The 12,735-nt window shown below is 41.7% G+C and overlaps 1 protein-coding gene across 2 annotated transcripts in view; it reads right to left on the reverse strand.

Annotated features, from left to right (window-relative positions):
- Positions 1–1,426: 1,426 nt before the first annotated feature.
- Positions 1,427–12,735, reverse strand: part of PI4KA (phosphatidylinositol 4-kinase alpha) — a 93,428-nt gene continuing 82,119 nt past the window's right edge. For both annotated transcript variants that reach the window (XM_066603520.1, XM_066603519.1), the window contains 11 exons: positions 10,784–10,854; positions 10,459–10,531; positions 8,381–8,451; positions 8,185–8,291; positions 7,214–7,318; positions 6,954–7,079; positions 6,410–6,530; positions 5,348–5,507; positions 3,620–3,709; positions 3,437–3,520; positions 1,427–2,092 (listed from right to left, as the gene is read on the reverse strand). In XM_066603520.1, the coding sequence (XP_066459617.1) occupies positions 2,041–2,092; positions 3,437–3,520; positions 3,620–3,709; positions 5,348–5,507; positions 6,410–6,530; positions 6,954–7,079; positions 7,214–7,318; positions 8,185–8,291; positions 8,381–8,451; positions 10,459–10,531; positions 10,784–10,854 (1,060 nt within the window). In that variant the 3' untranslated portion in view covers positions 1,427–2,040. The remainder of the gene's footprint in view (positions 2,093–3,436; positions 3,521–3,619; positions 3,710–5,347; positions 5,508–6,409; positions 6,531–6,953; positions 7,080–7,213; positions 7,319–8,184; positions 8,292–8,380; positions 8,452–10,458; positions 10,532–10,783; positions 10,855–12,735) is intronic.

Raw genomic sequence — 12,735 nt, forward strand, 5'->3', positions numbered from 1 at the left:
CATAAGGCCTCTCTTCTCCATATAGGGAGCCCAGTACTATGAATAAAGCATTATAATTGGGGCCCATGTTACAGATTTTGCATTGGATCCAGAAGCTTCAAGTTATGGCTCTGACTGCAAGGCCACAGTGTTAGCAACTGAACCACCGCACTTGTTATTTCATTGCCAGAGCATTGGAAGAGAGAGAATAAAATACACAAAGAGAACATAAAAACCCAATTCAGGCATCAGTCTTGGTCAGATTCAAATCTACAACTCCAGCAGATAGTGCTAAAGACTGAGCTACCATGCTTGTCCTTTCTTTCTTCTCTGGAGGAGGAGAACAAGAAACATAAAGAGAACATACAAAGTCCATGCAGAAGTTTTCTTAAGTCAAATTCGAACCTAGGACCCTAGTGCAGCAAGGCTACATTGGTAATGACTAAGCCACCATGCTTGTTCTTTCTTCTACTCCTTCTCCAGAGGAGAACAAAGTGAATGGGGAAGGATGGGAAGAGGTAGAATATATTTTTCCTCCGGAGAAGGAAAAAGCAGGAAGAGAAAGAAGCTTGATGGCTCAGTGGCTAGCACTGTTACCTAGTAACACTGGGGTTCTAGGTTCATGTCTGACTACAATCAAGATCGGGTTGGAGGGTGTATTTTCTCCTTGTGGTTATTCTTTTTGAGCACTGTAGCTCATTCATTATCACTGCTGCCTTGCAGTGCTGAAGTTGTAGGTTCAGACTAAGGCTTGTTTTACATGAGCGATCACGATTTTGCAGCGAGAAAACCGCGGGGAAAAAAATTGCGTCTTTTTCCTTAGATTTTAGAGCGTTAGCGCTGCTTTTTCTCACAAAATCATTGCTGCGGCTCGCGATTTTCACTTTCTTGATTTGGAGGTATATTTTGGGTCATTGTCATGCTGAAAGGTGACATTTCTCTTCTTTTTTAGCAGAGGCTTGAGGGTTTTGTGCCAAAATGGACTGATATTTGGAACGGTTCAGAATTCCCACCACCTTGACTAAAACTCCAGCTCCAGCAGCAGAAAAACAGCCCCAAAGCATAATTCTGCATCCACCATCTTTACTGTGGGTGTTCACACTTATGACAAAAAGCCAGATATGCAAATGATGAGAGTTGTGGTGTGATTAGATGAACGGTCTTGCCGCCTGAGACCCTAAAAGTGGTTCCACCATTGGCTTATAAAAGGCTGTCAAAGGCTCCTTGTGTGTGACCTCTTTTCCCACTTGTGTAGAGCTTGTTGACCACTAGATGCCTCTATGATGCTATCGAAGAGATTTCAGACAGTTAACAGAGTTTGAGAGGAGGAGCATTGTATACACATACATACTATATTAAATATATTAAACACACACACATATACATACACACAATTGGTGAGGCACCAGTATTGCATATTTAGACACAAGGATAGATCTAAGATGAATACTTTGAATTGTTTTAATTACATTTTACAGATTAAATACATTTCCATAAAATTTTTTACACACACAAAAGAAAAATTAACTTTCTTCATCTTTCCTGTATGAAGTGGGTTCCTCGTATTTGGAGGTGCAGTGCATTATTCAATCCAGGAGAAGCCTCAGACTAACGGCACAGTTTAGATGCTGGAGTACTGATTGTGAACTGACAGTGTAGTTAAGCTGGCAATGCTGTTTTTTCATTCAGTAAAATATATAATCTGCATTTTAAAGAGAATAAATATTTTATACCCCTCCCCCCCTGCACATGGCCACTTCAGCAAAATAAGCTCAGTTCCAAGAACTCAGCCCTAATATATTGCACCGTATTATCATAAATATAACTATCATGATTCTGTTGTAAATGTATTTTGGACAGAAGAAATTCAACAACCCAGTGCAAGAATTGGCTAACAAGTTGCTACAAGGTAATCTGATTGACTGTCACCTCCCAAGTCTACCAATCTCCACACTTCACACTTGCTGGAGTTACCCCTAACCTGTGGATATACGAGTGTGCAGAGACACAAGACTATAGTTCACTACAAACACAGGAAGGATGCACTGATCCGTGGGAGCTTTAGTAAGGGATGTCATTTTGATAGTACTGGATCATGTCATATGTTCTGCTCCTGTAGAATAAAACAGAAAGAGTCAACAATCCAGAGGAAAGACATACTAAAACATTAAAGGGGTATTCAGGCCTTTTTCAACTGATGACCAATTATCTGGATAAGTCATTACAAAGTAACATAATATGTTAGGCTGAATGAAGACCGTGTCCATCTAGTTTAGCCTGTTTCAACCCCCTTGTTGATGGACGGGGATCCTCATCCATCAGCTAATCGTCTGGTCCGTTGTCAGACTTTACTCCCATTGCAATTAGTGGGAGCACCCTGCTTCTAATACACTGCCTGCTCCTGTTACAGACAGAGCTGGATACCCTGTCTGTAACGAGGAGCAGAAAGTGCAATTCGTCCCCTGTCCGCTGACGATCAGCTGATGGACAGGTATTCAGAGTGGTGGATTCCCGTCCAGTCAACTACTTGTGACCTATATAGAGGGAAAACTAAATCTTTACGGATAATTCACTTTAATATATGGTTACAAAGCAGCAGATGATATGCACATATTGGGTATAAACATAACATATCCCATAAATCTGTTTCATTGTTTATAGCAATTGTGTCAAGGTAGAAAGTAACCCCTATCCACAGAGTAGAGAATACGTTTCTGAAAGGTGAGGTGATACCGATCCAACCTCTACCGAGAATGGGGGTCCCAGGAGTACCTACATGAATGAAGCAGCGGCTGCTCATATGCACTACTGTTTCATTTGTTTTAATAGGAGCACTGGAGAAAGCCGAGCATTTGCACCCCAATAGAGGAGCAGCAGAATGCATGGACTGATTCATGCAGCGAACTTTTGGAACCCTGTTCATAGAATCAGTGGGGTTCCCAGTGGTCAGGCCCTGACAATCAGAAAGGTATTATCTATCTTGTGGATCACTTTCTATGTTGACACAACCCTTTAAAACGATTGGTGCATGGTGGATCGAAAAAAAAAAAAAGTTGTTTTTTTTTAATTTGCAAATGTCAAAATATTAATATACATAACTAACATTTCTGTATTTAAGAACCCCAAATTATTTCAACATAAAAATTGCTTTTGATGACTAGGATTTTGTTCCACGGCCCGTACACTTTCTGTTATTACAAAAAAAAAAAAACAAGAACAACAAAACAAAAACTTTCCAAAAATTAAACAAACAACAAGGAAGGGTCAGAGATTTGCCTCCGTCATACAAATCAGAATTTCCTTGCTCCCTCTTTTCGCTTGCAGTCAACAATAAGAATTCTTACTGCATATGGATTTATATTCTGTAGGTCCCCAACAACATTATAAACGTCTAATATGGATATACGCATAGATCAGTTAATCTAATCAGCTGGAAAGAAATCAGGAAAAAACAAACCTGTTGCTGAGGAAGCAGTTTTGAATTATCTTCAAGATGAAATTTGCTGCCTCTTTCTCCGTCATATTGGGACTGAACCTGTGCCTGCGTAATAAAATACAGATGGGGATAAGAGAGCAGTGACCAGGTGAGATACAGGAAGACCGAGTGCTTCTCAAGAATTAGTATGCGCTTGTAACTTACTTCAACAATTTTATTGTTTGTCCACGGAAGCAAGGTAGTCCTGTGTCCAACATGAGAGTGACCAGAGACACTACAGCATCCATGTACGGCCTGTATGTAACAAAAGATGGCGGACAACTGGATGAATAATGAAATCAAAGACACACGAAGTTCTGTATCCTTCGCTGAGTTAGCTCTTCAGGAAGGGCAAAACATTTGCAGGGTGTTCTCTCATGATAAAGGAATTGGGAATTACTGCATTATGAGAGAAAATTTACTAAGGCTGGCATTTCCAGCATCGGGTTTTGTTCAATTTTCCTGGCACACAGTGCACTGAATACATGAAAAGCGAATCCCTGGCAGCTCTGTGATCCTAAGCATAAATCTGGAGTACATTTCTGGTATAATTTACACCGGTTTCTGGTGTTCATTATACATAAATCTGTTGGTCTGGGGGAGGCCACGCCCTCTTTCAACAAGGCCCACCTACTTTTTTGAAAAAGTAGTAGGCCAGAACAGAAAAGAGGAAAGTAGTAAATTTTTGTGCAAATACAAGTTTGCACAAAAATTAGGGCCTTTTTATGCCATAAACCGGCGTAGACATCTTCATAGATGTGCCCCTAGGTGCTTAGAGTGACAGTGTCACAAGACAGTTGCAGCAATATGATCCCTACAGGCAGTTAGGATAATGTGCTTCTAGTCATAGAATGGTAGAGTTGGAAGGGACCTCCAGGGTCATCGAGTAAAAACCCCCTGCTCAGTGCAGGATCACTAAATCATCCCAGACAGATGTCTGTCCAGCCTCTGTTTAAACACTTCCATTGAAGGAGAACTCACCACCTCCCGTGGTAACCTGTTCCACTTATTGATCACCCTCACTGTCAGAAAGTTTTTTCCAATATCTAATCTGTGTCTCCTCCCTTTAAGTTTGGACAGGCGTATAACAGGCACTATAAGTTTGAGCTGAAACGGAAAGGAAATCTGTGCTTTGCATACTTAGCCGATTCTCCGATCCTGTACAGTTAACCCTGAAAGTCAGCATTTGGTCTGTGAGCATGACTCTTTCCTTAATCAGTGGGTGAACTGCCACAGAAAACAATGAAGAAAAGATTGGCACTCAGACCAAGCACCAACTTCTAGGGGTGACAGAGCAGGAATGGAGAGTCAGGTAACTATAAAAAGTACACCCCCAGTATTCATGTTCCCTCTCCTATAAGCACCATAACTTACATTAATGGTGCGAATAGGATGTGACTGGTTGTCTTTAAAAGGTTTGCATAGAAAAATACAGCTGCGTTCCACCGAAAATAGCGCCACACCTGTTCACGAAAGTGGTGTCTGGTATTGCAGCACTGCTCAATAGAAGTGAATGCGGCTGAGCTGCAATACTAGACAACTCATGGACAGGTGTGACACTGTCTGTTGAAGAAGGCAGACACGTTGGACCATGGCTATAAGCCGCACACTCAGTCCTCAGGAAACGACATATAGGTGTCTCTTTTGGAGGAGATGTCAGCCCGTTCTTCTCAAATCAGTGGTGGCAATTTGTTCTAGCAGTGCCACTGTCTGGGACAGCAGCCGATGGAGCTGGTGTGACTCCGCTCATGGGTCCCATGAAACCTTGTAGCTGTCACTGAACCCCGAAGCGGAGTCACACAGTATATGTTCAGTATCACTGATCGCTCCCTTAACCTCACTAAAAAAAAAAAACAACCACAACTACAATAATTGTAACTTGACCTCCCTTACCTGACAGCCAGGTAGCCACGCACACACATCTCCATGAACCACTTAAAAGGTGTAGCTTCCATTTTGCGTCCCATGATCATCACCATCTCATCGGTTAACTTTATATCAGGTTCCCAGCCTAGGTTACCCCCAGGGGAGCTCTCAAACATAAATCCAAAATCTGAGAATAAAGATGTTGCAGCTCAGTAGGCTAAATGTGCAGACATACTAAGACATCCATTCAGTGTGCTAGGAAACGGAACATTGTAAAGCAGCAGAAAAGGGAAGGACCTTCGAGTACAGAACAAACCAACTTAGCGCACAGCTGCAATCCCAAATCAGATCAATGTTACTAGAATACACTAAGGAAGTTTTTCTTAATCCAGGACTTTCTCCTGTGCCTCCAATCATATTTACAGTCCATTAACCCCTAACAGTCACATTAAAATTTGGAAGAACATCCCGACGAAGGAACTTTTTAAATTGTAGATATTAAAATATATGTATCATGTAAATAGGGTTGTCACATTGGTGCATATTAACCCCTAATGGCAAAGTAGAGGTTCGTCTTAAAGACTGTTCATACCTTTGTTTCTGGAAAGTTTAACTTTTTTTAATATTTATCATCAAAGCTGCTTAAGGGTGTTTTTTCACAGGACAATTATCATTCAGATTATCGCTGGATCCTGGGAAACTGAATGATAATCATTCAAAGTAAAAGCTAGCATTTAAATGAAAATAAAGCTATTTTCGTAAGAAAATAGTTATAGCCATCACAAATGTGCATTTTTCCACTTTTTTTTATGGAATGTTGCCAACGTGCAGCTTCTTATACCGTGAACCATTAAGGCAAGATACTTTTATATGGCGTTATCCAGCTCCCAGTAAGGCCAAGGGATAACTGTATAGCTTTGTGTGAGGGCAGACGATGAGGAACCAAATTTGGGGAGCAGCACATTGGAACTACTTGAATACAGTACCATAGTGGCATGAAACAGACCTGAGCAGAATGGGAACTTTTCATGTAGAATTGAAATTTTAAAGAAAGAAGAGGGAGAGCGGACAAGTACTGGTTGGACTAACCAATGTGGATGATGTGCCCCTCCTTATCCAGCATGATGTTACCATTGTGTCTGTCTTTTATCTGTAGCAAGAACAGTAAAAGGCTGTAGGCTGCCATACTCCGAATAAAATTATAACGAGCCTGCCAGAAGAAAGAAGAATAGATAACTAATTATAATGTATGCCACTTGAAAAAAATCTAACACAGAATACAAATACAGTGAAATATATAGGGAAGAAAAATACTAAAGCTACCCATAGACATAAAATAGCAGTGTAAGCTAGTTTATGGTCAACGAGCATCAACCCCTGAATCATATTTACATCAGCCAACAAGGATCTTTACTACCAGAATAATCTGCTACCTCTCGCTCTGCCACCAATCCATGTTTACTCTATTTGTGTGATAGTCATGCAGGCTTGCTCTATATACATTGGGCTGTCAACAACATTTAGACAATTATCTATGTGCATAGTCAGGGTTAAAGTACGGTTTGGCCATATCTCCTTGCAAGAGGCTAAAATCTGAATTATTTAAGTAGAAGATGGTGCAAAGATATGGTACCTTTTGAAAAGCAAGAGTAGACTCATCTCCATACTGCCTAGTAAAATAGTCATACATGCCAAAGTCTGTTTGCCGGCCTAGCTGGTCCCGCGAGGTGCAGTTTGGAATACACTCGATAACACCACACTGATAAAATAAAAGCATATAGAGTTGTTGAATATTTATCACTGAATTTTACAACAAAAATGTACTATTACTCAAAAAATATATTAAAAAAAAAATAATTGCTTTAAAAAGCACCCTTCTTAGTTTCTACTCACGCCAGGTGCGGTTGCCACTACTCGGTACGGAAAGACGAAGAGATCAAGTCCAACTAGTTGGAAAATGTTCTTGAATAAATCAATTATCTGCAGAGCCAGCATATCCTGCAAGGAGGAAACGGGTGCAAAGTTATTGATCTAGAAAATGAGAAAATCTCAGACTTGCACATAGTGTTACTGTCAGCTAAATACTGTTCATGCAATAGTTATTAGCCCACATCCCTCAAGTGACATACATGTCTGACTCGGCGGAACATACAGGTTATTTCAGTCTTGCAGGGGAAATAAGCAGCTGCCATAAACCTCTGACAGAATTACATTTCCTTTGTCATCTATATCTTTCTAATAAAGGTTTGCCGTGTCCCTTACATATAGGATTATTGGTGGTGCTTTCCCTGCATGCACACATCAGCGGGACACATTTAGATTAGTATAGAACTTAAAGGGGTTGTCTCGCGGCAGCAAGTGGGGTTATACACTTCTGTATGGCCATATTAATGCACTTTGTAATGTACATCGTGCATTAAATATGAGCCATACAGAAGTTATTCACTTACCTGCTCCGTTGCTAGCGTCCCCGTCTCCATGGCTCCGTCTAATTTCGCTGGCTCCTTGCTTTTTTAGACGCGCTTGCGCTGTGCGGTCTTCTGCCTGGTGAATGGGGCCGCTCGTGCCGGAGAGCTGGTCACCATGGGAGAAGACCCGCGGTGCACCATGGGAGAAAACCGCAGTGCATCCCTGGGAAAGGACCGGCAGCCATCTTAGGGAGAAGATTTTTTAAACTCCTTATTTCGTCGGATCGGTGAGTAGCAAGCGGTTTAAAAACCGCTTTAATTTGCTATTTTATGCCAGGGGGGTGACCGGGGGAATGGGCTAATGTAAAATTTTGATGCTTGCTGCGAGACAACCCCTTTAACATTTTATTATGGAAGAAAATAATAATGCACCTTTTCACATTTCTGTCTACTCACCTGTCTGCAGTCATCGCCTACTTTAAAGATGGCAGCTTGCCAGCAAATCTTTTTATCTACATCTTCCTCTTCACTTTCATCAATAGAGTCTGAGCGGCAACGGAGGCCTGAGAGTTGGAGAAAGTTACAAGAATTGACTGATTTCTGTAAAAGCCATGCAATACTGGTCACTTCAGTGGTAAAAGTTGAAGTTTACCTTCCTTCTCCAGCTCACTGACTCCACATCTCTTGACCTTGAACTTGGCAAGATACGGAGCTTTTGCCGCACTACAAGTACAGATAAACGTGTTTCAGATGTCGCAGCAATGACATGCATATATCCAACAGCATATAACAAACACCAACGCTATGCGTTATTGGTATAGCCTGTATGGTACTATTCGCAGGAAGTGGTGAATTATAGGCAGGCGTCAGCTAGGCTCTCTTCACACCACGGTTTGATCTTTCTGCGAGAGGTATACATCAAGAGGACCCATTGCCTCCGACAGAACGCTGCAATGTGTGTGCGTATGTATGTATGTATATACATACATACACATATATACACACACATATACAGACACATATATATGCACACATATACATACACATATACATATATATGCACACATATACACATACATTAGCAATACTGGCCCTCCCTCTTGATGCAGTGCATAATATCTCCAAAGCTACAAACAAGGCCACCAGTCCTACCCATCACCAGTGGGTCCAATTCAGCCTTGGCTATCCTCGGCAGTCCGTACACTGAATAGGCAGGTAGAGAAGTTCTGTGACCGGCCTTGCAGCTTGGTCATCCTCAGAACCTCGTTCTCTATCCTGTTCTCCTGAATTCAGTGTTCAGCTGCAGCTTCAGCTTCCCCATAGGAAGCATAGACTAGGGGTCCACTGCCACTTGCAAGCAGTTTCCTAAATGTTACTTCTCCCTACAAGTGAAGTACGGCCGCGGAGCTGTATACATAAGCACTAGCACTGCCAACACATGGCCAGCAAGGACGTGAGGATTACCCTTCTCCTCTGTCCTTCTACAGCCTTGACTAGTGTCTTGTATGTGGGTGTGTAAATATTTCTACACAGCCCAGTGAGTCGAAGAGCCGGCAAGTCGGGGGGAACTGTATAGCAGAGATGTCAGTTTACAGCTAAACTTATAGTCCCCACAACAATGTTATTTATGCATTGCTTTAAAGGGTTAAAATGTTATTCTGTGCCCGGAATACCCCTTTAAAAGGGAGTCTTATCAGTTAAGCTATCTGAGGGCAGCATAGCTAAAGGGATTTATGTAGATCTTGTAGATACATAGTTTTCTATGATTGAAGTCAGTCTTTTCACATGGAGACCTGTATAAAGGCTATGGACACCTTTTTAGGGGTAATTTTTTTCCCACTTAAATGCATGTATTTTGGGCCAACAAACATTTTTGCATAAGGGTTTAATTAAAAATTTAGCACAGTTTGTCTTCTGCTACTTCTACATATCAGTGTATATAGAAACTGCAGTGTAAGGGCTCCCACACACTTGCGTTTTTTTAAAGACACTTCCTTGAATGTGATCATACTGCAGACATACACTTCCTTTATTGTCTGTGTAGCAGGGTGTGTGCGCTTATGGCAATTGCAATGCATAGGATTTAAAGGGAACCGGTCACTTCTCTAGAGTTGTATAGGAGAGCGTGCGCACAGCAATCTGAGAGGAGTCACATTGCCGTGCGGTGCTGGATCTTCAGCAAGTGACCGCGCAGGAACGAAGGAGCGGGAGGGTATAAAATAAAATACATCACCCAGCTCCCTGTCACATACCCTAAAAGCACCATTACTTAGTTTATGGTACCGTAGGAAGGTGACAGATTCCCTTTAACTCTCAAAGAAAAGGCAATAGACTAATACAGTTTTCAGGGGAAAAGTTGAAGTACTGCGCCTTTCCCAGAAAGTGGCAGAGGAGACACATACAGATACTTTAATTATAATGAGATGATTCTGCTAATTTTGTCTCAGTCTATACAGCAAAGCTGACAAGTCACCTCCAGCAAACATTCTGCGGTGTGCTGCAGTAACCAGAGTGAAAGTTGCAGGAAAAAAATACAGGATTTTTTTTTATATATGGCTATACTAACAGCAACAACAATTTTTGAAAAATTGGTTTATAATAAAAACCTTGCTGAAATAATGTCATTTTTGATACATTCCCTTTAAATATGAAAATAAAAACTCATAGAAAACTAAACAAGTCCCGTCTTCGTCTTATGCAATGACATTGTCAAAAACAACTTCTTTTTACCTTTGCATGGGTGTTCCCGATTTGTAGTCAATATCCAAAACTATAGCTTCTGGGTTACTAGGCAAGTAACAACCTAAAGATGGTAGATAAGAGGAAACTACAGATAACGCACCAAAATAATATACCTATATAACAGCACAGCAATATACCCCTGGTAAACAGCCCGTTAACATCAACCTTTACTACTGTTACACCGAAATGGAAACCACACCACAATTTTCCATTTCCTGGAGTCCGGGACATCACTTAATGGACTATCACAAAACGTGTAGATATTGAAGCATAAAACTTTCAAAATCTAAAAGTAAGTAGCAAGAATTCTTACCTGGTTGCACCTTTACTTCAGAGAGAGCATTAAGACAAGCTTTTTTACGTTCTTCTCCTTTAGGGTATGGTCTGGCAAGAGAAGAAAGGCGATAATTGTAACACAGCTAAATACACATGGAGAAAGAAAGGGGATAAGTGTGTGGTTGGGTTCAACATAATAAAAATATTCACAGCCTCATACAAAATCGATTAATTCACCTGTGGAGACATATTGGGCACAAGGTATATTGTAACCTCCTGGAACATTATGCCATGCAAGACTTGTTACTTGCACCAGCATGCATTAGAATCTACTGTGTCAGTAATTCACAAGAAAGGAAAGTATCACGGAGTACCAGTCCCTGGATTAAAAGAGCTTAATGCAAAATGTCACAGCTTATACCTTAGAGTATGTTATTGTAAGGGTAATCACTATAATAGTTTTCCCCAGATTTTAAACAGTTTTATGCCTGGATTGACTTCATTTGACCAATGAGACTGATGGGAAAGTTGGCATTGCCACCTTGTCAAATTTTCCTGCATACTACTGAATAAGCAATAATTACATATCAAAGCAAATATTGTTGCTTCACCGCCGGGCGGCTGGAAGAGATTTCTCTCCTCGCTCTCCCCAGCCCCCCAACATTCACTTAACGCAGCAGCTGTTCAGTAATGAACGGCTGCTATTTACACTCATCGCTCATCTTCATAATTTTAAGTTGCATAAAAGCCTGAACGATGATTGCTCAGTGTAAACAGCAGCCGTTGAGTACTGAACGGACACTATGTTAAGTGAATGGAGAGGGGCGGGGGAGAGTGAGGAGAGAAATCTCCTGCAGCCACCCCGCTGTGCAGCAACGATGATCACTCCTGTGCAAAAGCGCGTGAGTAGGGTACATGCGTGGACGAGTGTCGGGCATCATTTGCCCGGCAGTCATCCCGCGTAAATGGGGCTTAAGACATAAGGGAAAGGGTGTGGTATGATCAGTGATGCATCCAACACGTCCGCTCCAGATGGCTTGCCACAACTTTCCACTTTAAGTGAAACCATTTGACAAAGAATCATGTTCAGATAACAGGATGGAAGAACATCAGTCTCAGAGTACATTCATACGGGTGATAAAATCATGCAAAAACAAATTGCAGCATGTTGTATTTGTGTATGATTTTCTCACAAGAATAGAACATGCAGATGTGTGGTCTCCCGTACAGCACACAGATTGAGTGTGTGTTTACCATGCGGTGCGTATCACACCCGAGAATGTCGGGCACAACTCGCGCTCGCCCATGTGAATGCACTCCCAGTCTTATAGGTGCTGTGATACATAATAAAGTATAATTAAGTACAGATTGTAAACCAACTGGCTTCATCTGTGAGACATTTCTGAAGAGACACCATAGAAAAGAACAGAAAATCTGACCTTAGCAAAAGGGGCACTGCAAGCAGCTTATGTAGTGATACAAGGGGAATGACTTGCTTTCTACTTTTGCTATTAAATAAGAACATTCACTAACCATTTCCCACAAAAAGTACTACGTTCATGTCAGCATTGCAAATGTCCAGAGTCATCCGATAGTCCTGTTATAAAAGGTGGGACTTCGAGAGGTTGCATCAGAATTGGGTGATAAAAGTCTAATTGGTGGGGGTCTCACCACTGCAACCCCCACCGGTTCTGAGAAAAGGGGACTCCTGTCTCGTTCTTCTCATCACTGCGGGGATACCACTCACACCCGCAGTGGAACAAAGGCAGAGCATGTGCGGCTGACATGCCATTCATTTCAATGGAGCTAACGGAAATAGTCAAGCACTTATACTCGGCAATCTCCGCAGCCCCATTGAAACTGAATAATGTGGCACCACGCATGCGCAGCCATTGCTCTATTTAATCCCCTCCTCACTGGGATGGGGGGTGCAGTAAGCAGGACACGGGGACATGGGATCTCCATCCTCGGGATAGGCGAGTGTCTCAG

The sequence above is a fragment of the Eleutherodactylus coqui genome, chromosome 5 (assembly GCF_035609145.1).
Source record: "Eleutherodactylus coqui strain aEleCoq1 chromosome 5, aEleCoq1.hap1, whole genome shotgun sequence".
NCBI lineage: Eukaryota > Metazoa > Chordata > Amphibia > Anura > Eleutherodactylidae > Eleutherodactylus > Eleutherodactylus coqui.